A 27,729-nucleotide genomic window follows, 5' to 3' on the forward strand; every position below is an offset into this window, starting at 1 on the left:
TTCGCTCCCAGTACAAACCAGTCAGGCACAAACACATTATTCATCTTTATATCCATCTTTATTGAAGCAGCCTGGCTGCCCACGGTGGGAATTCCTTCCTTCCCAGTGCAGAGCTCATGGAATCTCCCTCTGAAGGCTGGAGCAGTTTCCTCACTCAGCTCATCTGTGCCAGCAGCTCCTCCAGCTCTGGCCGAGCCTTCAACCTGCTCTTGAAATCGGCCTCTGTGTGCTGGAGGGAGGGAAAGGCAACCAGGAAAATCAGGATTGACACTGGGAATACTGAGGGATTAAAGGCCATGGCAGTGGGAAGTCACTCAGGGCTGGAAAACTGTTGGGTTTCTCACAAATCCCTCAAACCCCACAGCAAATCCCACCAAAACAGGGCACAGCATTGGGGTTCCCAGTCTCAGCTTTGCTCCCAACTGCTCCATGAAGCTCCTGGGGATTCCAGGGCAAGTGGTGAAGGAATGCTGGAGTGAAACATTCCCCTCAGGCTCACAGTGAGTCTGGGGCAGCACAGGAAAGGCACCTGCAACCTGCCACCTCCTACGGATCTGTGGGAGTGGCACCGATTAGGGGAGGCTAAATGGGAAATGAAACACCCCCAGGAATTAGAAACAGTGGATTTCCATGGATCTGGGAGAGCCTGGATACCCTAAACCTAGCGCAGGGCCAGCTCTGTGTCCAGATTCCTGCCCTGGAGGAAGGAGAAGCGGTGGGAATGCCAACATACCTGTTTGATGAGCAGATGGACCCCCTCGGGCTGGTTACTCTGGATCATCTCCAGGAGGATGGGAGCAAATGTGGCACTCAAGGCACTGACCTGAGGGGGGCAATGACACCACTCCAGGACAGGGGCCTGGCTTGGGAGGGACACCAAACACCCCCCAGTGCCACCCCTGCCATGGCAGGGACACCTCCCACTGTCCCAGTCGTTCCAGCCTGGCCTGGGACACCCCCAGGGATGGGGCAGCCACAGCTGCTCTGCCCAACCTGTGCCAGGGCCTGCCCACCCTCCCAGCCAGGAATTCCTTCCCAATATCCCATCTATCCCTGTGCTGTGTCCATGTGAAGCCATTCCCTGTGTCCTGTTCCTCCCTCCCTTGTCCCCAGTCCCTCCCCAGCTCTCCTGGAGCCCTTTTAGGCACTGGAAGCTGTTTGAAGCTGTTACTGATGGTGTTTTTAAATTCCATGGAGTTTTCCCAACTATCCATCCTTAAACATAACTTTCCTCTTGTATTGAGCATCCTGCAGAAAACAGGTAATAAATAGATAATAAACAGATAATAAATAGATAACAAATGTGATGGCTGAAATCCATAAAGCCAGGAAAGCTCTCCCTGCTTCTCCCTTGGGAAGAACTTCCAGTGAGAGATTTGCTGAAGACTTTCTGCTTGGATTTCCACCTGGATCCAGCTTCCAGCTCCAGCTGTCGAGGGCTCTGGAGAGCCTGTGCTGCAGGAGAGCCATAGGAGTGCCAGGAGGCCCCAGGACCTACCTGGACAACCCTCTGGTGGGTGGTCAGCACTGCATCCAGCTGCATCTTGGAGCCTCTCTCTTCCAGGAACAGCACCTCGTTGGTTTTGGTGGGCATGGCATAGCTGTGGGAGGCACAGGCAGGGCTTGGCACAGGCAGGGCACTCCCTGGTGTCCCAGGGGCATTCCCTGGTGTTCCATGGCACAGGCAGGGCACTCCCTGGTGTCCCAGGGTACAGGCAGGGCATTCTCTGGCATCCCAGGGGCATTCCTTGGCATTCCAGGGCACAGGCAGGGCACTCCCTGGTGTCCCAGGGGCATTCCCTGGTGTTCCTAAGGCATTCCCTGGTGTCCCAGGGGCACAGGCAGGGCTTGGCGCAGGCAGGGCTTGGCACAGGCAGGGCACTCCCTGGTGTCCCAGGGGCATTCCCTGGTGTTCCATGGCACAGGCAGGGCATTCCCTGGTGTTCCAGGGCACAGGCAGGGCACTCCCTGGTGTCCCAGGGTACAGGCAGGGCATTCTCTGGCATCCCAGGGGCATTCCCTGGCATTCCAGGGCACAGGCAGGGCACTCCCTGGTGTCCCAGGGGCATTCCCTGGTGTTCCTAAGGCATTCCCTGGTGTCCCAGAGCACAGGCAGGGCTTGGCACAGGGAGGGCACTCCCTGGTGTCCCAGGGCACAGGCAGGGCATTTCCTGGTGTCCCTGGGGCACAGGCAGGGCTTGGCACAGGCAGGGCATTCCCTGGCATCCCAGGGGCATTCCCTGGCATGCCAGGACACAGGCAGGGCATTCCCTGCTGTCCCAGGGGCACAGGCAGGCCACTCCCTGGTGTCCCAGGGGCATGCCCTGCTGTCCCAGTGGCATTTCCTGCTGTCCCAGGGCATTCCCTCCTGTCCCAGGGGCATTCCCTGCTGTCCAAGGGCACAGGCAGGGCACTCCCTGGCATCCCAGGACATAGGCAGGGCATTCCCTGCTGTCCCAGGGGCACTCCCTGCTGTCCCAGGGGCACTCCCTGCTGTCCCAGGGCACAGGCAGGGCACTCCCTGGCATCCCAGGACATAGGCAGGGCATTCCCTGCTGTCCCAGGGGCATTCCCTGCTGTCCCAGAGGCATTCCCTGCTGTCCCAGAGGCATTCCCTGGCATCCCAGGTGGAGCAGTGCCCCCCGTACCTCTCGCTGACCGGGATGCGCAGCCGGTTGCAGAGCCTGTGCACGTACTGGGCAAAATGCTCCACCAGGCACAGGTCGTAGGAAGTCATCTGGATGTTGACATGTCCAAACTCCAGCTCAGAGCCAGGATTGATCTCCTTCATCTGCACTCTCTCCTTTTTCCTCTTTGGAGCCTGGTTTTCCAAATGAAATAAATCAGGGATTTGGGCAATGCTGGGAATTAAACCCTGTGGGGCTGCCCCTCTGCCAGACACATCCCAGTCCCCCTGGGCCCCCTTTCCCTGCCTAAAAACTGGGATGGCTTTATCCCAACAGCTCCTCAGCTCAGTTCTTGAATGGCAGCACCACAGGGTAAGACCCCCAAAGAAAACACATCCCTGCTGTGGTTGTTTTCTTCCAGAGGAAAGAAAAAACTGGGATAGAAACAGCAGGAATAAAACTCCCTTTTTCTTTCAGTGCCTGTCTACGAGGCAGTCCTTGTAGGCATTGCTCATTCCACAAAAAATGGTTGTATTTCCAGGGAATGCAAACAGGAGACGGGGAAGTGGGAGCTCTCAGAGTGTCCTGCAACACCTGAGGGGTGGAATTCAGCACGAGGAGAAGATTCCTCCCTCCCAGGGAGCTTCCACAGGGATGGGCTGGACAAAATGAAGGTTCTGACTGGGCACTTCATGGAATCATGGAATGGTTTGGGTTGGAAGGGATTTTAAAGCTCATCCAGTGCCCCTCCCAACCTCCCACTATCCCAGGGTGCTCCAGCCTGGCCTTGGACACTTCCAGGGACTCAGGGGCAGCCACAGCTTCTCTGGGAACCTGTGCCAGGGCCTGCCCACCCTCCCAGACTGGAATTCCTCCCCAGTATCCCACCTATCCCTGTGCTGTGTCCATGTGAATCCACTCCCCCTTGCCCTGTCCCTCCAGGGATGTGACACAACACTTTTCCCCGTGAGGAGCAGCAGGAAACAGTGACATTATTCCCTTTGAATAGGATGGATCAGCCATGGAATTGGCAACAGCTCCAAGTCCTTGTGCCTACCTCCTTTGGGAGCAGGTACTTGTACCTCCCAATGCCGTGGGTGGGACGGGATCTGTAGGACCTGTGGGAGCTCAGGAGAGCAGCACCTGCCAGTGGAGCAGAAATCCTGTCACAGCTGCTGGGGGGGGACAAAAACTGGGAAGGAAGAGAGGAAAAAGGACTCTTCCCAGGGGAATTCTCAAGGAAACAACGAGGGAAAAGCCTCATCAGCAGCTCTGGGTGGCTTGGGGAACAGAGAGATGTTTCCTCTGTCTCCTCTTGTGTGACAGCAGTGATGGGTCTTAACTTTAAACTTGATCTTAAACCAGGCCTGGTCAAACATTCCTGTGCTCCAGAGCCAAAGCAAAACTTCCAACAGCTTTAAATACAAGTTTTAAAAATTATCCAGTTTTTAAAGTATATAATATTAGCAAATACAAGAAATATTAATATATTAAAAGTGTATTAAGGATTAAATAAATCCTTCCTTCTCCAGGGTGAAAGGAAATCCTCAGTAATTAAGAGAGCTCAGAACAGCAAACAGAAACTGAGCAACAAAGATCTGAGCCAGTTCCCCTGCACATCCAAACCAAATTCCAGCTGGAATTCTGACAGCAGCTCCAAGGAAACATCCCAGGGGATCTCACAGGGAGCTGAGTGAGCACTGACAGGGAATGGTGTGACAGGGACTGGTGTCACCTCCTTGGCCAAGAACAGGGAGAAAGAGAAAAAAAATATAGGCAAAAACCTGTGGAAGTGGGAGAGCAGCAGCTCAGACTGTTTGACCAGCCCAAAATGGGGTAAAAACCCCCTAAAATCAAAGGAAACACAAATGGTATTTATTTGGATTAACAAGGCACTTTACCTGCAGCACAAAGGGGGGTGTCTTGGGGTGCTGCTGCTCTGTAAGACACAAGGCAGTGATGAAAAGAATTTTAACACACAAGAGAAGGATTCAAAGCTCTGTGAGACACAAGACAATTATTAAAAGCTCTGTGAGACACAAGACAAGGATTCAAAGCCCCGATTTTCCCCTCCCAGGGAAGAACTTCTGGCCAAATCCTTTGCCAAAGGCTCTTTGGGCTCCCACCACCTCAAGCACAGCACAAGGACTTTCCCTTCTCCCCACCCCGATCCCCACAGTTCGATTCTCAAACAAAGCAAACAATAACCATTTTTGGGTGTGTTTTCCATGCCCTCTGGTGTGTTTTCCATGCCCTTTGGAGTGTTTTCCCTCCTGGCAGCAGCCACTCACCTGCCCAGGGCATGGAGCTGCCGGAGCATCGCTGCCCTCAGCGGGCACAGCACCTGGAAGGGGCAAACAGAAGCTGATCCTGGGCCCAGCACCGCTGGATTCCAGCCGGGACGGGCCCTGGGAGCGGCTGAAGCTGCGTCAGGAAGGGGCAGGGGGATATCGGGAAAGGGTGGTGGGCACTGAGCAGGCTCCCCAGGGCAGTGGGCACAGCCCCAAGACTGCCAGAGACGATAAGACAGGGACAGAGTGGGATTTTGGGGTGTCTGTGCAGGGCCAGGGGTGGGACTGGATGGTCCTTGGGGGTCCCTCCCAGCTCAGGATAATTCCAGGATTCCCCGAGCAACCCTCGCGCTTGTCCCAGCCCCACGGGGATGGGGCTGACCCTCCGGATCCCGATCCCTCCCCTGTGTGTCCCCCCGATCCCAATCCTGATCCCTCCTCTGTGTGTGTCCCCGATCCCGATCCCTCCCGGGTACCTTGGGCACCGCCGCCATGCTGCTGTGCCTCGGTGCGCCTCTCAAACCGTCCCCCCTTGTGCCTCGGTGCGCCGCTCAAACCGTTCCCCCGTGTGCCTCGGTGCGCCGCTCAAACCGTTCCCCCTGTGTGCCTCGGTACGCCAAGCTCGAAACCCCCTCCCTCCCTGCGTCTCCCTCCCCGCGTTCCGCCCGCCGACAACTCCCAGGGCGTTAATTTTGGACACCCTTCCCGCCCCCGCGTTGTGCCCGCCGCGCCCTCACAGCGGCGGCGGTTTGTTTCTGGACAGATCGCGGTGCTGGCGGGGCCGCGGCGCCCTGCGGGAGGCAGCAAACAGGGCGCGGCGTTGCGGGCGGTAATGGCGGACACCGCGTCCCTCCCGCCCCACACTCGTCCGGCAGCGCCGCCTGGCGGTAGCGGCACAACAACACATCCCGACCTCCGCCAATCAGCGTGCGAGTCGCTGCTAAGGCCCGCCCTCCACCTGCAACTCGCTTGCTGATTGGTCTTTCTCTGCGTCCATCATTTCGCCGCGGCCATGTTGAGTGTGGCCACGTGGCAGTGCCGAGTGCGGCGGCGTGGCGGCCATCTTGGGCGTGGCGGCCATCTTGGGTGTGGCGGCCATCTTGGGTGTGGCGGCCATCTTGGGTGTGGCGCCCCGCCGCCATTTACTTCGGTAATTTTTTCTACATTTATTAATTTAGAATCACTAAATCCCAAGCGTGGGAGGGCTGGATTGACAGGGGTCTCCTCCCTGATTTCCCGGCGGGAGAGGAGGTGGGCAGGGCGCTCTGCCTAGAGGACCATGTGGCTCCTGCAGACCCCCAAGGCCGGGCAGGCCGGAGCTGACTCAGGAAACCCATCCCGGGGCAAACTGGCTCCTCCTGCCGCTGCCAGGCTCTTCCCCGCGCCCTACTGCCCTGCCTGGCGCCCCTTGTGCTCTCTGGATGCTCCACAGCCCCACCTCAGCACTGTCATTCCAGGCAGCAGCTGGAATTCCGGGTGGGAATTCAGGCTGAGGGCTCATTCCTGATCCACTTTCTCTGGGCTGGAGCTCCAGGGCTGCTCATGGAGCTTCTCCCTCCAGTCCCTCCCAGTTTGCCCACGTGGCAGCCTCCTGTGCATCCTGGAGGGAAGGCAGAACAACCTTTGCTCCCTGCTCCTCAATTCCAGGACACACATTCCCAGCTCCAGGATGGTTTCCCTGGCACTGCTCCTGGCAGGGCTGCCCACGTGGATGTTGTCCTGCCCTTTGATCCCACCTGGCAGTGGGAATGGCCCTGGAGGAGGGACTGAGCTGGGTTAGGGCTGGCACTCCCATCCCACAAAACCTTCTCCTCCCGGGAATTCTGAATCCCCAGGGGAAATGCAGGAGGGGCTGCTGTGAGTGGCTGGTCCTGGGGAAGCTCAAGAGCTCCTTATTCCATGCTCCCAAATGCCCATGGAATGGGGCTGCCCTCTGAATTCCCTCTGCCCCCCTGAATTCCCTCTGCTCTCTGGATTCCTTTCCCTCCTCTCTTTCCATTTCTTTATTTTTTTCTGTGTCCAGCTAGGAGAACCTTTCCCTCCTGTCTCTCCATCTCTGCTCCCGGAATTCCCTCTGTCCCCCCGAATTCCCTCTGCTCCCCCTGCAGATTCCCTTCTCCCACCCCAAACGTGGCTGAGGAGGGGACATTGCCCTGGACAGAGTTTGGGTTCCAGCAGGAATCCCCCTCCCAATGGCTCCATGGAAAACGAGGCCATCCCTGCACTGTGGAATGTCTCCTCATCTGTCCTTGTGGGATCCACTTTAAGGCCAGCAGGGACCCTGAAATCATGGAATTCTGTCCATAGTTTCCATGACTTACAGCTGTCTGGAAGCAGATCCCTCCTGTCTCCATGAAAGCATCTTCCTCATCTCTCCTTCTCCCAGTTTTCCCTGGATACAAAGATAACACTGCCCTTGCAAGCCTGTGCTGGTGGCTGAGCACCCTCTCCATTGGGGATGTGGCCCCTATTCCCAGCTGGAATGTGTCTTTCTTTGCCTTTTGGATCGTTTCATAGCCAGGGAGCAGGAGCTCAACTTCCAAACCTTTTTGTGACATTCAGGAAGAGAAGAAAACATGACTTGGTAATTTCCTTTTTTATGTAATTAACAACCTCACTCCCAGGCATTTTTTCCTACCTTTTTAAGGCTTCCCAGGCTGCAGAGAGGGATTGTTCCATCCATCCTCTCCTCCCTTGCTGCAGGTTTCTCCCTGCCACGGAGCTGGATGTGCCCACACAGCTGGAATTCCGTCACCTGCTCCTCTTCCATCCACTCCCTGGAGGAGCAGAGCCATCCTGGGAGAGCTGAGATCCACCCCCTGGAAGTTCCCACCTCTTTCCAGGTTTGTCCCATGCCAAAAACAACCCAAAAGTGTTTAAATCCACCTTAGAAAGAAACCTTGGTCTGTGTGTCTCCTCCTCTGCTTCAGCTGTTGTTTTTCCTGGGATCTGGGGGGAAGATCCTGGAATCCACCCTGCCAGACAAACAAAGATAATGTATTTAATTTATTCCAGGCAGTTCTGTGTCCCTCTGGATTCCCTTTGGAGCAGGAGAGCAGAATGCTGTGGAAGTGCTGGGTGTGGAGCTGGACAGGAGCTCCTGCTCAGACCTTCATTAAAACCTGTTTAAATTTAATCACCTGATTAAAGACTCGTTTTCCTCTTTTAGTTCCCTGGCAGTTCCAAGGCCTGGGGAATTAAACCCAACCCTTGGAGAAGGAGTGGAACAATCACGGTGAGGGAACATAAATGAAACAATCAGAAATAACGTTTTAAAACAGGGGATTAAACAAGGTCCTGGAACAACCTCCCAGAGAGGAAATTGGTGGGAAATTGACCTGTTTCCAGGTGGGAAATACCCTGTGGAGCTTTATTTGGAGCTTGTTGAGTAGATTGCAAGAGGTTTGCACCAACAATATGATCACGGGGCAGGATCTGCAGACCTTGGAGAGCTCTGATATCCATCCTGTTCCAGTGGGATGTTCTGGGAGCAGCAGGTGGAGCCCCAGGAAACCCCCAAATCCCATTCTGTGCTCCCATTGGAGCCAGAGAACATCCATCAGCACAGGAGGGAGTGAGGCTGCTCTGCCAGGAGACATCCCAGAGCCAGGGATTAACCAGGATGCAGCTGGGAACATCCCAGTGTGCTGAACCTCGGGGGAAAATTGGGGAGAAAAGGGGGAAAAATATAAAGGGAGAGGGTGAGTGGGAACCAGTGCCCTTCCTGGAATGTGTCACCCTGTCCTGAGGAATCTGCTGGGACACCGTGGAGTGAGGGTATCCAGAGCTGCTGTCCCAGAGGAATATCCATGTGGGATGGAGCCTCTGGTGTGAAGGGCTTTGCTGGTCCCTCCCTGGGTGGGCACATTCTGCCAGTCCCTGTGCTGTGCTGGCACCCAGGGATGGGGTGGGAAGGGTTTATCCCAGCTGGAAAACTGGGAGAGCTCCCACAGCAGCCAAACTGCCCAAATCTGTGCCCTCTGGGATGGGATGGGAATGCTCACCTGGAGAAGGGAGGGATCCAGGGAGACCTGAGAGCCCCTTCCAGTGCCTAAAGGGGCTCCAGGAGAGCTGGAGAGGGATGGAGGGACAGGACACAGGGAATGGCTTCACATGGACACAGCACAGGGATAGGTGGGATATTGGGAAGGGATTCTTCCCTGTGAGGGAGGGAAGGCCCTGGAATGGATTTCCCAGAGAAGCTGCGGCTGCCCCAGCCCTGGAAGTGTCCAAGGCCAGGTTGGAGCAGCCTGGGATAGTGGGAGATGTCCCTGCCATGGCAGGGGTGGGATGGGATGAGAATCCTTAAGCTGATCCCGAGACCTAGAATGGGATGAGGATCCCAAGGCCAATCCTGGGGCCTGGAATGGGATGAAGATCCCGAGGCCGATCCCGGGGCCTGGAATGAGATGCGGATCCCGAGACCGCTCCCACCCCATCCCATCCCATCCCATCCCGCCCCATCCCGCTGCGGGGCGGGCGGCGTGCTCGGCGCATGCGCGGGGCGGGCACAGCGGCGGCTCCGGCGGACACGGCAGGGACGGACAGACAGACAGACCCGGACAGACACCGGCCCGGCCCCGCAGCCCGAGCGCAGGGACGAGGGGGACGGAGAGCAGGAGCAGGAGGAGGAGGCGGAGGGCGGAAGGGCTCGGGAGAGGTCGCGGTCCCGCCGCGGGGAGCGGAGCAGCGCGGGGCGGCGGCGGCTCCTCCATCATGTCGTCGGGCGGGGACTTCGGGAACCCGCTGCGGAAATTCAAGCTGGTGTTCCTGGGCGAGCAGAGCGGTGAGTCACCCCCGGCCCCGTCCCGGAGAGCCACGGGACAGCCCCGACACCCGCCCGGCATCGGGGGCCAGGAGGGGACCCCCGGGACACCCACTGTGATCCTCCCTGGCACCCACCCTGGCACCCTCCTGGCACCCACCCATCTTTATGGGTCAGGAGGGGACCCCTTGTGACACCCCACTGTCACCCACCCAAACACCCACACTGAGACCCTCCTGACACCCACCCTGACACCCTCCTGGCACCCTTCTATCTTTATGGGCACTGAAGGGACCCCCTGTGACACCCTCTTGGCACCTTCCCTGGCACCCTTCTGGCACCACCATGACACCCACCCTGGTACCCAACCTGGCACCCTCCTTGACACCCTCCTGGCACCCACCCTGGCACCCACTCAGCCTTATTGAAGTCCCTAATACCCACCTGCCCTCCTGGGCATCCCTTTCACTCCCACCCACCCACCCACCCACTTCCTGGGGATCTGAGAGGATCACTCTCCTTGTCCTCCCTGTCACCCACCGACCCTCCCGGGGGTCCCTTTCACTTCCACCCACCCACATCCCCTCCTGGGGGTCTGAGAGGATCACCCTCCTTGTCCTCCCTGACACCCACCCAGCCCTGTGGGAACTGAGGGGAACCCTCTGTTTACCCTCCCTGACACCCACTCAGCCTTATTGGGGTCCCTGAACACCCACTCACCCTCCTGGGAGTCCCTGACACCCACCCAGCCTTTCAGGGGTCCCTGACACCCACCCACCCTCCTGGGCATCCCTTTCACTCCCATCCACCCACCCTCCAGAGGGTCTGAGAGGATCACCCTCCTTGTCCTCCCTGTCACCCACCCTCCTGGGGGTCCCTGACACCCACCCACCCACCCTCCTGGGTATCCCTTTCACTTCCATTCACCCACCCACCCTCCAGAGGGTCTGAGAGGATCACCCTCCTTGTCCTCCCTGTCACCCACCCTCCTGGGGGTCCCTGACACCCACCCACCCTCCTGGGTATCCGTTTCATTCCCATTCACCCACCCACCCACCCTCCAGAGGGTCTGAGAGGATCATCCTCCTTGTCCTCCCTGCCACCCACCCACTCAGCTTTATTGGGGTCCCCAACACCCACCCACCCTCCTGGGGGTCTGAGAGGATCACCCTCCTTTGTCCTCCCTGTCACCCGCCCTCCTGGGGGTCCCTGACACCCACCTGCTCTGCTGGGGTTCCCTTTCACTCCCACCCACCCTCCAGAGGGTCTGAGAGGGTCACCTCCTTTTTTCCGTGCCACCCACCCACCCTCCTGGTGGTCTCAGGGGTTCTGCTTTCCCCCTCCCCAGAGCCAGGGGCAGTTGCTGATTCATTGATCCCCTCCCCTCTGGTTTTTGGGGGGCCAGAGCCACAACCACAGCGTTTCTTTCCTGTGTAAATACAGCGTTTTTCCATAATGGAGCTGTGCCTTGGCAGAGCCACGCTCTGAATATTTAATTCAGGCAGGGAGGTTTTCTCCCTGTCTCTGGAATGACAAACCCTCAGCCCCAGCGCTGTCTCCTCCCTCCCCAGCGGAAGGCAAGGCCTCTCTCTCCATTACTGCATTCCGGGTCCTTCCCGTGAAAGAGTTTTCTGAAAAAAAAAAAGAGAAAGCTCCTTTATCAGCTGCTTTGTGCAATGCTGGTGAGATACCCAGCGATCTTTGGCTTAATGAAGAGGTGCAGAAATATTTCTGTCTCAGGGCGGGGTATTTGCTCCCTCAGCCACCTTTGGTCTCTGTGTGGGAGATGATGAAATACTGGGATGGGTTTTTTTTGGTCCAAATAACTTATATTTGGTGTTTCCTCCCTCCTGTGGATGAGCTTGGTGATAAAGCTGTAATTGAAATTATTTGCCTATACATTGTCTGTTTCCTTCAAGTCTGTTCCTTTAATCCTTCTTTTTGATTTTGTGGGTTTGGGGTTGCTCTTCTTCATCTCAGGGATTTGGGGAGCACAAGTTCAACTCAGGTATTTGTTATTTATTATTATTTTTTTGGCCAGCCATTTTAGGAGGCTTTTGAAAGAGGGTCATGTGTAGGAAATGCTGGTTTGTTGTGAGGTTTTTTGTCTGTTTGTTTGTTTGTTTTCCCAGGTATTTGATAACAGGAATTTCAAGTATTTGCAAAATGCTTGGCTTGTTTTCCTGCCTTTCTGAGCTTCACTATCCTGAAGCTTTTCCTCCATGGAAGGCTGTGGGAGCTGGTGCAGATTTTAAAGCTCAGCAGCTCCTTTACACGTGGATTCCCCTCCCTTGCAGCAGACATAACATCAGATACCTCCTTCCTGCAGGGATTTTTTCCCTCTCAGCTCCTCAGCTGTGTTTAAACAATTCCTGGCCATGCCATCAAGTCTGGGGAGGAGAGAAGGGACTCTGTGGGTACAGGATGCTCCTGTCTGGATATCCATTCCTGCAGCCACTGCTCAGGGGTGGGTGGGGGCTCTTTGAATCCAGGCCTGCCCAGCAGCTGCAGCCCTGCCTTTGTCTGGGCTCCTGGGATTCTGGGATCCTGGGAACTGGCTGGCCCTGTGGCTGCTCCGTGGCTCCCGTGGGTGCTGCAGCGTGGGCACGTTCCAGCACGGAGGGAGCCCCGGGATGGAGACACAGCAATTCCTGAATCCACTCTCCTCACATGGCTCTGCCATGATGTCATTCCCTGCCATTTTTTATTTTTTTTACGGCTCCCATTCCAAATCCCTCCTGGAAGAATAAAGGCCCTAGTAATGTTGGGAAATAACTGTGGGAGAATCTCTGGTGCTGCAGGAAAGGGACCGGCCGCGTGTGCTGTGGGTGCATCACGAGGCTGCCACATCATCCCTGTCCAGCCAGGAGAACCTTTCCCTTCTCTCTCTCCATCTCTTTTATTTTTTCTGTGTCCAGCCAACCTTTCCCTCCTCTCTTTCCATCTTTATTTTTTTTCTGTGTCCACCCAACCTTTCCCTCCTCTCTCTCCATCCCTTTATTTTTTTCTGTGTCCACCCAACCTTTCCCTCCTCTCTCTCCATCCCTTTATTTTTTTCTGTGTCCACCCAACCTTTCCCTCCTCTCTCTCCATCTCTCTATTTTTTCTGTGTCCAGCCAGGAGAGCCTTTCCCTCCTCTCTTTCAATCCCTTTATTTTTTTGTGTCCAGCCACGAGAACCTTTCCCTCCTTTCCATCTATTTTTTCTGTGTCCAGCCAGGAGAACCTTTCTCTCCTCTCTTTCAATCCCTTTTTTTTTTCTGTGTCCAGCCAGGAGAGCCTTTCCCTCCTCTCTCTCCATCTCTTTATTTTTTTAACTTCTCCAGCACTCCCCTTAATTGAATTACTCTTCTCAATGATTGAAGACGATACAGAGTGTAGCAGTTTTAAATATGCAAATCTTCACTGAAAAGGCAGGGAGGGCTCCGTGCTGAGGGATTAGACAGAGCTATTGTGTGTGGGGAAGTGTGTTCCTTACTGCCTTTGATCTGCTTTTATCAGGTGGTTTTTATCAGCCCTGATACCTCGAGTTTGAGGAATTCTGGTTTCTGGGTCACACCAGTTAATGCACACATCACCTACATTGAGGTAACTTGCAGAAAATATCATATATATTCAAATATTAATAACTTCTTTAGTTCTGCCTTGCACAGGAACACCTCCACTCCTTAATAAATGGAATTTTTTGTGGGTTGAGTGGGCAGAACTCAACAGGAGTGTTTGTCCACCATGTGAGTTTGTGCTGCACCTTCCACTGGTGTCTGAAGGGCATCAGTGTGTCCACAAAGCAAGAGAACTCCCTGTTGTCTCTCTCTGTGAGGGCATTTCTGCATTGCATAAAATCATGGAGAAAATTTCAACCATTTTTTTTATCAGGAGCTGAGATTTTTAATCCTGAAACCCACTTTAGGAGCAGGTTAATAGGAATGTACCTGCTTGGAGAGCCCTGCTGAGCTGTGCTGTTGCATAACTTGGGCCAGGGCCTGCTGAGCTGGATGTGTTTTATTGGATACCTGGGGAGCTGCAGGTGCCTGGTGTGTGACCTGAACCTGGACTCACCCTGCAGGGATCCCTCTGCAACCCAAACCTCCCTTGTTTTTAAGGAATTCTCAGCTTACCAGCTCCAGAGAGCTACTGCCTTGTCCCACTGGTGCTTTAAAAGCTCATCCCCTTCCCTCCTGTTTAACTTCCTAATGTTGGTTTTCCATTGGTGGGATATTTGGGGTGGTGTTTGGGCTGTGTGAATCTCCCTGGTGTTTCTTGGGCACATGTGGAATATCAGCAATGCATCCCAGCAAGGGGGGAGTCAGGAAACACCAGCGTGGATGAACCAGGAGCTCCTGGACAACCTCAGACCCAACAGGGAAGTCCACAGAGGATGTGGAAGCAGGGACAGGTAGGGCAGCCTGGGAGGAATGCACAGGAATTGCTGGGAGAATAGGAGGCTCCATGGAGACCTGAGAGCCCCTTCCAGAGCCTAAAGGAGCTCCAGGAAGACCTGAGAGCCCCTTCCAGAGCCTGAAGGAGCTCCAGGAGACCTGAGAGCCCCTTCCAGAGCTTGAAGGAGCTCCAGGGAGAGCTGAGAGCCCCTTCCAGGGCCTAAAGGAGCTCCAGGGAGAGCTGAGAGCCCCTTCCAGGACCTAAAGGAGCTCCAGGAGAGCTGAGAGCCCCTTCCAGAGACTAAAGGAGCTCCAGGGAGAGCTGAGAGCCCCTTCCAGAGACTAAAGGAGCTCCAGGGAGAGCTGAGAGCCCCTTCCAGTGCCTAAAGGAGCTCCAGGGAGACCTGAGAACCCCTTCCAGAGCCTAAAGGAGCTCCAGGAGAGCTGAGAGCCCCTTCCAGAGCCTAAAGGAGCTCCAGGAGGGCTGAGAGCCCCTTCCAGGGCCTGAAGGAGCTCCAGGAGAGATAGAGAGGGACAGGACAAGGGGAGTGGCTTCACATGGACAAAGGCCAGGGATAGATGGGATACTGGGAAGGAATTCCTGCCTGGGAGGGTGGGCAGGCCCTGGCACAGGTTGCCCAGAGAAGCTGTAGCTGCCCCATCTCTGGGAGTGTCCAAGGCCGGGTTGGAGCATCCTGGGATAGTGGGAGGTGTTCCTGCCCATGGCAGGGGTGGAGCTGTAAAGTCTCTTTCATCCCAAGCCAGAGTTGGTGTCTGGTCCCTCCTTGCTGTCCCAAGGACCTCGAACTCCACCATTTCTCTTTCTCTCCCTCTCTGACAACTCCCTCCCTGCAGCAATGTCTGTCACAGAAAAGGCTTCGGTGTTTTCTGGTCCTGTTCTCGTGGTGCCTTTTGATCCCTGGCTATTTGTGGAAGGCTCTGAAGGAGCTGGATCTGTTCTTGAAAATAGCTGTGCCTTTCTGCACTCTGTCATCCTTTGCTGTCTGCATCTGAGAAATAACCTGGGATTTTAACCAAATGATGATCTTTTCGCTTGATGTGAGAGAGTGGATTTTTTTCCTGCATCTGCTGAGGGGGGTGGTGGTGCCTGATATTTGATCCAGGATGGGCAAAGCCAAGGCCTGGAGGTTTTGGTGGGGATGTAAATGGGACTGGTGGAGAAACAAAGGTGAGGCAGCTCATTTGGGACCACCTAAGCAGAGGAGGGAGCACTTGGGAATTACCAGAACCAACAGCCTCAGCCTCACTGATGGTTAAAAATCCATCTCCTGTAACCAGTTTGTGAGGAAAGAGCTGCCTTCTTGTCACCTGGTAATTTAGTCCAGATGTTTAAAGGCATTTTGTTGCGTTCATGCACATCCAGGTACTTGTTGTGCTCACTAATGAGTATAAAATCCCAAACTAACCACCCCAAACGAGCCAACTAAACCCCTCAGTGCCTTGGAATGTGGCTCAGAGGAATCACATTCTCTGCCTGAGCACCACCAGATCTGTCAGATCAACCTCCAGGATTCACCTGTGAGTCCTGAATTGCAAGAACAGTTAATTTATGATACATAAACATTTCTGGAAGGGAATGGGAATGCTGATGGTGGTCTGAAGCAGGGAAGAGACCTCAGAGCTTGGTCAAGGGTGTGACTCAATGATCCTGGAGGTGTTTTCAGCCCAGATGATCCTGTGATTCTCTATTTTGAAATTACCTGATATAATCAAAGTGATTACGGGCTTGACACATCAGTGTAAGTTATTTATGGGAGGAGTTTAAATGAAAAATGAGTGTCTTGGCAAACAAGCAACAGCCAAAATGTGGACTTGCAGTGAAAGTAGAATTTTTCAGGCCCCTTTGCTTGGTTTATTTACAGAGCTGAAAAGCTAAATGGGTTCTTTGTCTTCCCCTCAGCATAAACCAAACTCTTCTGGCTGTAACACCCAGAAAGGCCCAGGGACAGTGAGCAGTTGAATCAATTATTTCACATCAGGTATTTTCCTTTTGTGTTCAGACTATGATGGGCTAAATATGTTTTGGAATATTGCAGTGATATTAGCTGGGAAAAATGACTTTTTATGTGTTTTAGTACTGTTTGACTCTTACCCAAACACAGCCTGGTGCATCAAAGGAAATAAGACAAACTGGAAAGCAAATATTGTGTGAAACTGAACGTAAATAAATTCATGTCCTCAGTGTGAGCTCCGAGCTGTCAAGCCCCTTGCTGCTTCTGGCTGCCTCCTGTCGAGTCTGGAAAAGGGAATTCAGCCTTCCAGTTGGGAAGGAAGTTCTTATTCAGCTGTCCAGCACAATGCTGCATTTGTTTCATTGGAGTTCTTAGAGTGAGGGTGGAATTCTCATTTTTTTTTTGTTCACCGTGTCCTTTCTGCTGGAAATCTGGGATGGGTCCGTGCTGCAGGAATGCCAGGGGGAATTGAAGTTGGAGATCAGGAAAAAATTCTTTGCAGAGTGCTCAGGCATTGGAATGGGCTGCCCAGAGAGGGGGTGGATTCCCCAACCCTGGAGTGTTTTAAACTGAGCTTGGCCGTGGCACTGAGTGCCATGATCTGGTAAAGGGACTGGAGTTGGACCAAGGGTTGGACTTGATGATCTCGGAGGTCTTTTCCAACCCAATCCATTCTATGATTTTATGATTCTGTGATTTCCCAGTCCCTGGGACTTGTGGCATGCCCACGGTGGTGCCAGCTGGTTTAGTTGCTGTGGGAAGCTGAGTATCCTTCTAAAGGATCCTTACGAAGCCAAACACAAAATCCTGAGGCTCTTGGTAGTGATATCTGATAAAGTCAGGATGTTCTTCAAAGTCTTTTCCTTCTCCTGAGGTGTTTTTGTCCAAGCTGTGGCTTCCTCCTTTAGTCCCAGAGCTGGGAATGCCACACTGGAGCCTGACTGGTGATTCCATGGGTGATTCCTGCTTGGCCCTGGCTGCTTCCATGGCTGTCTCTGTGCAAGGCCCATGGCAAAGACTCCCATTCCAAAGCTGGGAGTTGGGACTCTGGAGGAGCTCCCATGCCTTGAGTGGCTGCCAGGATCCCCTGGAGATGCCACCCAGCTATTCCCAGCCTCACAGGCTCGTGGTGTTCTCTCATCCAGACTTGTGTGGGTGTTCCCAACACACAGAGCTTTGCTTTACATCCAAAGCAAATGTGTCCAGGATGGAAACAGCTGGGAAGGAATGCTGGAGAGGTTTGTCTTCAGGAATGGCACAACCAAGGGAAGGGGCAGCTAAACCTGCTGATGGGAAATGTCCTCTCAGTTGGTCTCTGCTCTGGCTGGAATTGTGACACAAACTCTGCACTGGCAGCATTTGCACCCCCCCAGAGCAGTGCCATTTATCCTGCTAAGTGACTTATTTTTAATGATTTGCTTCCAGAAGGAGCAATCAGCAACTGCTGCAGGAAAAAAACCCAACTCCAGCACTCCTGTAATTAATGCAGGGGCCACTTTATTCCACTGCCCTCAATGCTTCCTGTCGGTGCCTCTGTCTGGGGCTGAGTTACAGCCAGCTCATTTTCCTGATGTTCCTGATGTGTGCCACGCAAAGGGAAGGGAAATTAAGGCTGGGAGAGATGAGTGCTGAAAGGAGAGGGGCCCTGGAAGGGTGGCAGAGCTCCAAGCAGTGCCTGAGGCCAGATTGACAAGATCCTTGGCAGGCTGAGCTTTGCCAAGGGGCGTGGGGAGCTGCTGTGGAGCTGGGAAGAGACAATTCCTGCTCCTGTACTGGGAGTTTGGCCCTGCAGAGCCTCTGGAGCTGCTCAGGGATGAGCAGGCAGGTGGATTTATGGGAGTGCAGGAGTTTCCTTGCAGTTTCCTGTGGTATAATGGAGGTGTTGCCTTTCTGGGAGCAGAAGACATCCCCTCCTTCCTGTCCTGCTGGCACAGGAATGGCCACAAGATCCGTCTGTGGCAGTGACAGGAGTTTGTGGGAATGGCCTGGCAAGGAGGGATGTGAACTGGATGGGCAGTGGAATCACCCATTGGAGGAGAAAATGGAGGGAACATTCTCTTTTCAAGGAAGTTCTGACTCCTTTTTGGCTTTCCTAGACTCTCCTTTTTGACTTTCCCAGGGATGGGCAGGCAGATGGATTAATGGGAGTGCAGGAGTTTCCTTGCAGCTTCCTGTGGTGTAATGGAGGTGTTGCCTTTTCTGGGAGTAGAAGATATCCCCTCATTCCTGTCCTTTCCTGCTGGCACAGAAATGGCCACGAGACCCCTCTGTGGCAGTGACAAGAGGAGTTCGTGGGAATGGCCTGGCAGGAGGAATGTGAACTGGGTGGGCAGTGGAATCACAGACTCATAGAATGGATTGGGTTGGAAAAGACCTCCGAGATCATCAAGTCCAACCCTTGGTCCAACTCCAGTCCCTTTACCAGATCATGGCACTCAGTGCCACGGCCAAGCTCAGTTTAAAAACCTCCAGGGATGGGGAATCCACCCCCTCTCTGGGCAGCCCATTCCAATGCCTGAGCACTCTCTCTGCAAAGAATTTTTTCTGATTCCAACTTCAATTTCCCCTGGCAGAGCTTGAGCCCATCGTGCCCCCTTGTCCTATTGCTGATCACCCACTGGAGGAGAAAATGGAGGGCACATTCTCTTTCCAGGGAAGTTCTGACTCCTTTTGGCCTTTCCTGGACAGCAGGAGCCGGGTCTCCATGCTGGAGGTTTCCTGCCTTCCTTGTCTTGTCTCTATTCCCTGGTTATTTTCTCCCTTCCCCTTCATTGCTGCCCAGGCAGTTTTTGGGTGTTGTGTCCTTGGCTCTCTCAAAATGGCTGGAAAATCAGTGCATAAAACCCAGGATGGCTTTGCTGCTGGTTGGAATGAGGCTTGAGGAGCATCCCTCAGCAGCTGGAGAAGGGACAGATGGCTGGGAACAGTTGGAATTTGGTTTATCATTGCGAGGAAATCCTGAATTTTTTCATTTCCTGACCTTGGAATGCCATACAAAGGGTTGGTTTCCAGTTCCTGCAATCCCTCCTGAGCTTCCCAAGCTGCCTCAATATCAATCCTTCATATATTCCCCTCACAATTATGTTCCTGTTCTTTCTGTTCTTCCGACTCCCCGGTTTTCCTTCCCAGTTGGGTTATCTTTGGCCTTTTTTCACCGAAGACTCATCAGAGTGGCTTTTATCCTCCATCCTACAATCGTGACCATAATTCCCTTCCACTTTTTTCTATTTTTAGCTGCTCTTAAACCACACTGTGACTTTTTTTCCCCCCTGACACTGCATAAACAGCAGGAGGATCAAACACTTGTGTCCCATAAAATTGACCTCTTTATTTGGATGCTGTGGTGCAACAGAGGACTTGAAAAAAGAAGCTTTTCCCAGGGAAAAAAAAAAAGCTTTGCCAGTCTTGGCTCTTCTGCTGGTTTGGTGTTAAAATATTTTGGAGATGTTTCTGTGCTTTTTCCTGGATTTGGTGCTTCTGAATTACTTGCCTGAAACACCTGAGCCAAGAACCAACCTGAGGTGCAGACAAAGCTGTTTTTTTCAGATGGGGAGTCTGAAGATCCCAAATTCTCTTTGATACAAGGGATTGCTCAGGTTAGAAACAAATCTCTGTGTGTCTTAGGAATTATTATCATGAAATAGGAACTTCACTAGTCCTTGGAGCCCTTGTATGAAGGGATTGCTCTTCTAGAAGCTGCTGGAGGAGAATATTTATTTACAGATTCTGCTGGAGGAGAATATCTATTTCAAGACACTGGATCCCAGCTGGGCTGCAGGTGATTCTTCTCTAAAGAATTTCCTGCTCCAAACCGAATTTCTCATACAAACACTTGATTTTTTTTTTCTATATTTGAACCCCACAGTTCTTTCTGGAATAGAAAAGATCAGAATAAAAGAAACACCAGCAAAACTTGTTGCATTTACAATTTGGAACCAATTCTCTATCTTTTAAAGGGTAATTTTTAATTTTTTTAAATTATTCCAGATGAGTCTCAAACCTTGACTCTGCAGGCCCTTCAGGCTCCGTGGCCTCTTCCCAAGGCATTTGGGAAGGAACAAGTTCTTGGTCAGCTGGTTTAAACTCCTTATAGACAGGTTTGTGTCTCAGTGAGGAGGTTTTTAGGGGCCTGTCCATTGGAAGGTTGGGAATTGTGCTGGATGAACCTCACAGAGCTTGGAGTTCTCAGTCTGGAGTGCAGGTTGAGCAGGAGTGTCAGTGCAGGCAGGACCTGAATGGTTCAGCCTCCACTTGGAACTGCTCCCACCAACCAGAGGAACTGGGAAGACCTGTGGCCCAAACTCTTCCCAAGACAGGGATTCCTCTCCTGGAACTACAGAGAAACAGGGAGAAAAACAGTTTTCCTGAGCTAATTCTCATCCTTTCAAATCATACCTAAGCTCAGAAGGGCAGTGAACCCTTTCTGACCTGAGCAATCCCTTGTGTCAAAGTGCATGGAATATACCCATTGAAATGTCCATTTAGCAGCATCACAAACCCCACTGTGATATTCTGGAGGAATCCAGAACTTGGAACCTCTTGGCTCTCACTGAGCTCTTCCAGGCTTTTATTCCTGACTTTCAGTTTCCTGATCTGTTTGCCACGTCTAAATAGATTCTCCTCAGTGTTCTGTAGCTGAAAACACCTCTATAATGAGTTAATTAACCCCTGCTGAGGTGGTTTAAAGACATGTTGTCCTGTTTGCAGCATTTAATGAATATTTTCTGGGGGCTCTCCTTAGATTAGTCAGTACCTCTGAATCTTGGGATGTAATTCCTGGATCCAGTTTGCCTGGAGAGTTCCTGAGAGGAAAGATTTCAATTTTATTATTTGGAGAGAGAATCAACTACTTAGTCTGGAAATTTCTGGGAGAACTTCAATAAAAGTTCATTAAATAGCACAAATAACTGTCAGATATCAGCATCTTTTTTCCCCACTTTTAATTTTTTTCCATGAAATCTTTGCATTCCAGGAGCAATCCCAAAGGCTGTTTCATCTTGTGTTGCCTGTGCTTAATAAATGAACTTTTTCCCTTCTTTCAGGTGATGTGTGAGGTGCTTTGAGGGGCAGCTCTAGAGCCAGGGATGAGGTGTCTCCATGCCATCAGCATTCCCTGTCCTGTCCAGTTAAGTGGGAAGAACATCCCAAACTCCAGGGCAGACAAGAAGCTGGAGGTTAAAACTGGATTGCTCCGTCAGGTGACAGGAATTGGGATATTCCTGGATGTCTTTGCTGTTCCAGCTACTCAAACAATTTGCCTTTATTAGGCAGTGTTATCAATAATATTGGGATATTCTGGGCTTTGGGTGCCTAATAATTGAGGTTTTCCTCCTTTTTCCTAAATTTCCTTGGGAAGTTTTGAGGCCTTGATGGACATGGTGACCTTCAAAGGTCCTGCTGGTTTTGGGGCGTTCCTGCTGTGGTAACAGAACACCCAGAGGGAACTGGAATTCCTTCTGTTGTTCCTGCAGTGACTTCACTGAATGGATTCCAGGGAATGTGCTAAAGGAGCAGGATTCCATCCATGTGACTGTGCAGTGACATCCTTGATTTCCCCTCTGGGTTTGGGGCTGCTCCTGAAGGACAGAAGATGCTGTTTTGCTTCAGTAGTTGTGAAAACTAAAATGAAGGTATTTTATTCAGCAAAATCAGTTCAACTTCACCCCAATTTCTCTGCTCACCTTTGGCTTCTTATAAGGATTAATTCCTGGAGATCTCGTGGGGTTTTGCTGCCCTGGTTTTTATGGGGTGCTGAAATGGTAGAGCTTGGACACAGTGGATGCTTCAAAAAGTGGCTTTATGCCCATGGGCTTTCAGGTATAAAGTGAATTTTAAGCCACCCTTGCAATTACAACACTTCAATATTGGTCTCTGAAACTTAGTAAGTTCAAAGTGAACCATTATAGGGTGGAATATCCCAGGCTGGAAGTGAAATTCCAGCTGAATTTTGTGTAACATGAATGCACAGAAGTTGGAATTAGAAGCAGAATTGTCTGTTGTGTTGTATAAGCAGCGACCTGCTTAGTTTTTGGGGCTCCCAGGTGTTTGTGTGGCTGCATTTCTGCCTGGGCTGAAGTGTCTCTAAAGGCTTTTAATTATCCCAGTGTGCTCTCAGCAAAGCTGAAAAAACCTGCAACAAAGTTAAGGGGAGATGCTCTGAAATTCCAGCCCAAAACCCAACACGGATACTTTGTCCAGAAATGGAGTTATTGGGAATGTGGAGCCAGAGTGGTGTGGGGATTATCAGAGATAATGGACAGTGTTGGTGAGAGGCAAACAGTGATTGTGCCCCTGGCCATGGCCCAGCTCCAGCCCAGCCCTTCCCACCTGGAGGGATCTGGAATTGCAGCTGGAAGGAGACAGCTCTGCAGCACCGGCTTTTCCTGGGCATCCAGGGGTGGGTTTGGAGCCTGGATTAACCTTTAGTCACAGCCTTGCTGAGAATATAAATCCCATTTCACCTTTCTCCAGTGGGACTGTTTCCCACGTGTTTCCTCAGTGCCTGTTTTGGCACAGGATTTATTCATTCTTGGCTTTTAAACCCCTGTGCTTGTGGATCCTGGTTCCTCATCCAGGCTCAGACAGCCATTCCCAGCTAAACTGCAGCTGGAATGAAGAGAACTTCAGCAGCCAGGATCTGATCTTGTTCCTCCCTCCTTCCTTTTCCCTCATCCTCCAGCTCCTGCCTCCCAAATCCTGCCTCCCTAACTGGGTTTCCCCTTCTCCCTGTGCTGGATGAACTCCAGTGTTCAAAAGCAGAGTGAGGAGTCCAGAAGGGGTGACTTTGTGTTTCAGCTTTAAACAAAAAAAGAGTTCTGAGATGCAGGAGGAGCATCCCATCAACATTCCCTGCATGGAATGCCTTCCAGTTTGTCCTTAAACTCTCCTTTTCCCAGCTGAGTTGCTGCTCAGGTCCTCCTGGAATTCCCAGAGCTGGGAGCTCCTTCCTTACTCCTGTGCCAAGATTTTGAGAGGAGACTTGTGGTGACATGGGCCTGTGTGCTGCTAAATCCTTCCTTTATCTCCAGATCCATATCCTTGGGATGTGCGTTCCAGGATTTTCCAGGGTTGGGGTAGTTTTGGGAAGTGCTGCTCTTTGTTTCCAGTGTCTCTGGCTGAGGCTCTCAAGGCACTTCTGAGGGGATTTGTGAGCAGCTCAAATAAAGTCCTTTTGGAGAATATTTAGAGAACTTGTTTTAAAGAAAAGTTTTAGCTCTGTAAAGGATAAAAGGAAGTAGGATCTTCAGGCTGGGGTGGGAAAACATCTCCATGAGTGTGTAAATGTTGGGATCTTTCATTCCTGGAAAAACCTGAGGGGCTGTGCTCAGACTTGGAAGTGTAAATGTGGCCTGGGAGTGCCCTCTGTTAATTAACTAATTGTAATATCTATGAGAACATGAGTGTATCCATGATTCCTGGGACACAGCTGGATCCTCAGGGTGTCTTTTGGGCTCTCCATGTTTTTGTGGCACTTTGGGATGGTCCTTGTGTACCTTTCAGGAGCTGAGACTGTTTGGGACCTTCCCTTTAGGTGTTTTATCCCATCCCTCTTATGGCTCGGGCAAAATTCCCGAGGCTCCTTTTCCTTATCTGTGGAGTTTTGATCTTTGCTTTACCTCCCCCTGAGTTTGTTCATCCTCATGTGAATAAAACCACAATTCCCACCTGGAATCAGCACGTGAGATTCCATCCCTCTCCTGCTCTGCCCGGGTTTTCCAGGTGTTTTTGGGCACGTTTCATTCACCCCATCACAGCACTTTGGTTACAAGATTCCCAAGGCTCTTCCCCAAAAAGCTCCTGGTTTCCTTGGCTGTGGGAAGTGGGAGGCAGTTTCTGGCTCTGCAGAAAACCAGACAAGGGGCTTCATCTTTAGAACTGGATTTTAAAATGAATTTTTATAGCTCTCCTTAAGAGGTAACATTTCCATGTTGTTTTTTTTAAATTTTGCTGTATTAACAGAGTAATCAATTTATTCTATTTAATAGATTTGCTGCTTCCTGTTCAGCACTGAGGGACTGACTCTTGTTTCATTCTTTTCTACAATGTAGTGGTGAGAAACACCCAGTTTTTATATGAAAATTTTCTAATTTAATTTTCTAGTTTGTTTATAAAACCCTCCAGAGTCTGTAACCTGAGTGTTTTTGGGCTGAAACCAGACCCTGACCCTGTTCAGTGTTTGATTTTTTGGTGGCTCTGACTGAGCAAAGAGCACGAGATCTGTTTCCTTCATATCTTTCCCATTTTGGGAGGAAAAGTAAAGTTAATTACTTTTAATTAACCCACAAGAGTTAATGAAGCTGTTTATCACTCTGTGTTTTTGGGCTTTCCCAAAGGAAATCTTCCCTGTGCATTAATTATCAGGGATATTGTTCCACTTTTATCAATTCTGCCAGTGCTGATCAGGATTTATTTGGTGGGAAAGAGTTTGAGTTTGTCATTAAGGTTGTAATGAGTCTCCATGATTTTTTATGGATTTGTGGGATCCTTTTATATCCCAGAGTATAAAGGGGAGCCTTTTCCAGCTTTGTGTGTCCAGGCTGTGCCTTGGGAAATCAACCTTAACATCTGGCTGAGTTTATCCTGAGAAATGCAGATACCAAATGAAACAAACTGGCACCTCCCTCTGGAAAAAGTGCTAAAAAATGGGATTTTAACGTGTCTAAAGGAAGCAAAGAGGTTGGAGACTGAAAAAAAGGAGGGATAATAGAAAATAATGGATAATAGAAAATAGATGGATAACAAAAGTAGGTTTTTCTGCCTCTTCCTTTTCCCTTCAGCTCCTGCGAAGCTTTGAACACCAGTGACAGTTCTTTGCTTCCCCTGCTGGGTTTGGGATGCCTGGAGGGAGCATCAAACACATCCATGTGGTGCTGAGCACTGGGAGCACTGGCACAGCAGGCTTTGAACCTGTTGTCCTTCAGCTGCCAGCTGGAAAAATGGGATTTTTTTCCATGCTCTGGCTGGGAGTGGCTGTGCCAAAGGTGGGATCCTGTGGGAAAATCGCTGTGAGAGGCAATTCCTTGTCCACTGGAGGCGGCAGGGGAAAATCCCAGGGGAAGGAGGGATTTTCAGGAATAAAATGGTTTAATTTTCATTTAAGGGAGGGCAAAGCAGTGTTTGAGTAGCTTTAATTAATGGTGCATTCCCAGTTCTGGGGACTGAGATATTCAATGGATATTCAATGGATTTGATCCCAAGTGTCTCTATCCAGATGTGAAGCTCACCTAAAGCAAGGCTGAGAACTCCAAAATTAAGCCACAAACCAGGCTGGAATTCTGGTGGGTTTAGAAAGAGAGAGAAATCCTCAGGCTCTACTGAGTTTCCCTGGAATGTGTTGGATTTGACCTAAAACCAAGGAGGGGGTGTCATTCCAGGCCTTGCTGGGCACGGGGAAAAAACACTTTGTAGGTCAGCAAAGTGCCTCGACCTCCATTTCCTTCTGTCTTGGGTGAATTATGGTGGAGAACAGCAGTGGAGGAATGGAAATTAATGAGCTTTTCAGGCTCACACGTATTTTCACAGCCAGTTACTGGAGTGTGAATCATTTGATTACTGGTTGTTGGAGGTAAAGCACTAATTGGGCCCTTTCTGTAAATGCTGGAAGTGCTTGACAGGAAAGAGCAGGACTAGAAACTGGTGTTTCTGTGGGAGATTGGCTGGAACTGAGACCCCTTTTGCTCTGCTGACACCTGGGCTGGGATAAAATTCCCTTTCCTGGGTGCTTCTCAGTGACAGTGAGGTCCCAGATGTTGGGAAAAACCTGCACATCTGGGGCGTGGCTGGGAGTCAGGGTTATTAATCTCACTTAGAAGCCATTAAAATGAGTCTGGTGCTGGATCTTTGCCTCCTGAGTGACAAACAGCCCCAGTGCTGCCTCAAGGAGCTGGGGGTGTTCAGCCTGGAGAAGAGAAGGCTCAGAGGTGACCTCAGCACTGTCTGGAACTCCCTGAAGGGAAGTTCTGGCCAGGTGGGGGTTGGTCTCTTCTCCCAGGCACTCAGCAATAGGACAAGGGGGCACGATGGGCTCAAGCTCTGCCAGGGGAAATTGAAGTTGGAGAGCAGAAGAAAATTCTTTGCAGAGAGAGTGCTCAGGCATTGGAATGGGCTGCCCAGAGAGGGGGTGGATTCCCCATCCCTGGAGGTTTTTCAACTGAGCTTGGCCGTGGCACTGAGTGCCATGATCTGGTAAAGGGACTGGAGTTGGACCAAAAGTTAGGCTTGATGATCTCAGAGGTCTTTTCCAACCCAACCCATTCTGTGATTCTGTGGATGTGGCACTGAGTGAGAATCCACCATGTCTTGATCCAACCCCACGGAGTGCCCTGGGCTGGTGATCACAGTGGGGTTGGATCAAGGGTTGGACTTGATGATCTCGGAGGTCTTTCCCAACCCAATCCATTCTGTGATTCTGTGATTCTAATCCCACGATTTTCCTGGGGTTGTAACAAGTAGAGTAGTAAATCTTCAGGAAAATCAAATTATTCCCTCTGGCTTGAAAAGGATGAGAAATGCAGGACCCCACTGCACTCCGAGTGCAAAATGGTGCTCCTTCCTTTGTGTCCCTGTTCCTGAAGCTTGTGGAGCTGCTCCCAGCCATTCCCACCCTGGGTAGGTGTCATTCCCTGTTACATCATCCCAGTTCCCTCCACTCCAGCTTCCCTTCCTGCTGCTCTGCACCAGACATCATAAATATTCATGGCACTTCCCACCAGCCACTGAGGCTCCTTTCCCTGCCTTGGGGGCTGTTCCACTTCGCTAAATGCAGCTTTTTTTCCAGCAGCCACTGAGCTAAAAGGCTGATGTCACACTCGCTGCTCGGGGAACTTGCTGGGATTTTAAGGATTTAAAAGGGTTGGCTCAGAAATTCTCCTGTCACAAAGAGCTGAATGAAGTTGGAGGCACCTGATTGTCAGACAGAAATAATGGGAGTTTCCTCCTCAGCAGCAAAATTCTGGCTGGGCTGTTTCTCCCTTAATTGGTATAGTGAGTAAAACTCAGCTCTGCACCTTGAGCTCTGGTAAAACTCAGCCTTGGAAAGCTCAGTTTGGGTGGAATCTCTGTGAGAATGAAAGGAATGGAATTTACAGTGAGAAAATCAAGGTTTTTTCAGCGTCTCTCAGTGCTTTAAAATACTCAGGGTGTTTCTGGGGCCATTTTGGTTATTCCGCTGGTTCATTCCACAGGAAAGTCAAATATGGGATGAGAAACAAGCAAATAGTTGATTTGAATCACGGAATCCCAGAGTGGTTTGGGTTGGAGGGGACATTTGGATTATCCTGGGCAGGGACACCTTCCACCAGACCAGGTTGCTCCCAGCTCTTCCAGGGATGGGGCATCCATGTATTCCAAAATTACCTTGGACTTCCCAAAGTCTCTCACATTTTCCAGTAGTTTCTGTGGAGTTAATTTTGATTTTGGTATAAATAGTCTTGGAATGACTACAGTGATTAATTATTTCTTCCTGATTGTCAACAAATGGAGATGGAAAACTGGGAAGGGCAAGGCACACCTTTCCCTGGAGTTCCCCAGGGTACTGTGGGAATGACATTGGAATATGGGATATGGGAAAGCTGCAGTGCCAGGCCCTGCATTTCTCCCTGTGCTTTGTGGGTGCAGAACAGCAGTTCCCACTGGAGAGCTCCAGGCAATCCCTGGAGCGCAAGGGATTGATCTGGGAATGCATCAAACAGTTCCA

General features: G+C 51.5%; 2 protein-coding genes and 1 long non-coding RNA gene across 7 annotated transcripts in view; 2 read left to right on the forward strand and 1 right to left on the reverse strand.

Moving 5' to 3' along the window:
• Positions 1-36: 36 nt before the first annotated feature.
• On the reverse strand, positions 37-5,529 carry MRPL48 (mitochondrial ribosomal protein L48). Its single transcript, XM_071573226.1, has 8 exons — positions 5,395-5,529; positions 4,919-4,971; positions 4,529-4,566; positions 3,685-3,770; positions 2,649-2,821; positions 1,499-1,601; positions 734-823; positions 37-229 (listed from the first exon to the last, which is right to left on the reverse strand). Exons 1-8 carry the CDS (start codon positions 5,410-5,412, stop codon positions 155-157), a joined length of 636 nt encoding a protein of 211 aa, XP_071429327.1. The 5' UTR covers positions 5,413-5,529; the 3' UTR covers positions 37-154.
• A 497-nt stretch (positions 5,530-6,026) lies between these two features.
• Positions 6,027-8,047, forward strand: LOC139680541 (uncharacterized). 3 transcript variants are annotated; one of them, XR_011699364.1, is made up of 4 exons: positions 6,027-6,068; positions 7,305-7,502; positions 7,622-7,761; positions 7,934-8,047. It is a non-coding gene; the product is annotated as an uncharacterized lncRNA (long non-coding RNA). The 3 variants fall into 3 exon arrangements; XR_011699366.1 differs by having other exon boundaries at positions 6,029-6,068; positions 7,436-7,502; XR_011699365.1 differs by lacking the exon at positions 6,027-6,068 and adding an exon at positions 6,718-6,775.
• A 1,356-nt stretch (positions 8,048-9,403) lies between these two features.
• The window catches only part of RAB6A (RAB6A, member RAS oncogene family), a 40,572-nt gene continuing 22,246 nt past the window's right edge, over positions 9,404-27,729 (forward strand). For all 3 annotated transcript variants that reach the window (XM_071564721.1, XM_071564711.1, XM_071564700.1), the window contains exon 1: positions 9,404-9,704. In XM_071564721.1, coding sequence (XP_071420822.1) covers positions 9,635-9,704 — 70 coding nt within the window. In that variant the 5' untranslated portion in view covers positions 9,404-9,634. The remainder of the gene's footprint in view (positions 9,705-27,729) is intronic.

This window comes from Pithys albifrons, chromosome 1 (genome assembly GCF_047495875.1).
Source record: "Pithys albifrons albifrons isolate INPA30051 chromosome 1, PitAlb_v1, whole genome shotgun sequence".
Lineage (NCBI taxonomy): Eukaryota > Metazoa > Chordata > Aves > Passeriformes > Thamnophilidae > Pithys > Pithys albifrons.

What these genes read in the sequence shown, in the direction of transcription:
- MRPL48 (XM_071573226.1), bottom strand. An exon ending in CCCACCAGAGGGTTGTCCAG is followed by an intron (nt 824 to 1,498) that starts GTAGGTCCTGGG and finishes TGCCCCCCTCAG; the next exon opens with GTCAGTGCCTTGAGTGCCAC. An exon ending in TCCATCTGCTCATCAAACAG is followed by an intron (nt 230 to 733) that starts GTATGTTGGCAT and finishes CCCTCCCTCCAG; the next exon opens with CACACAGAGGCCGATTTCAA.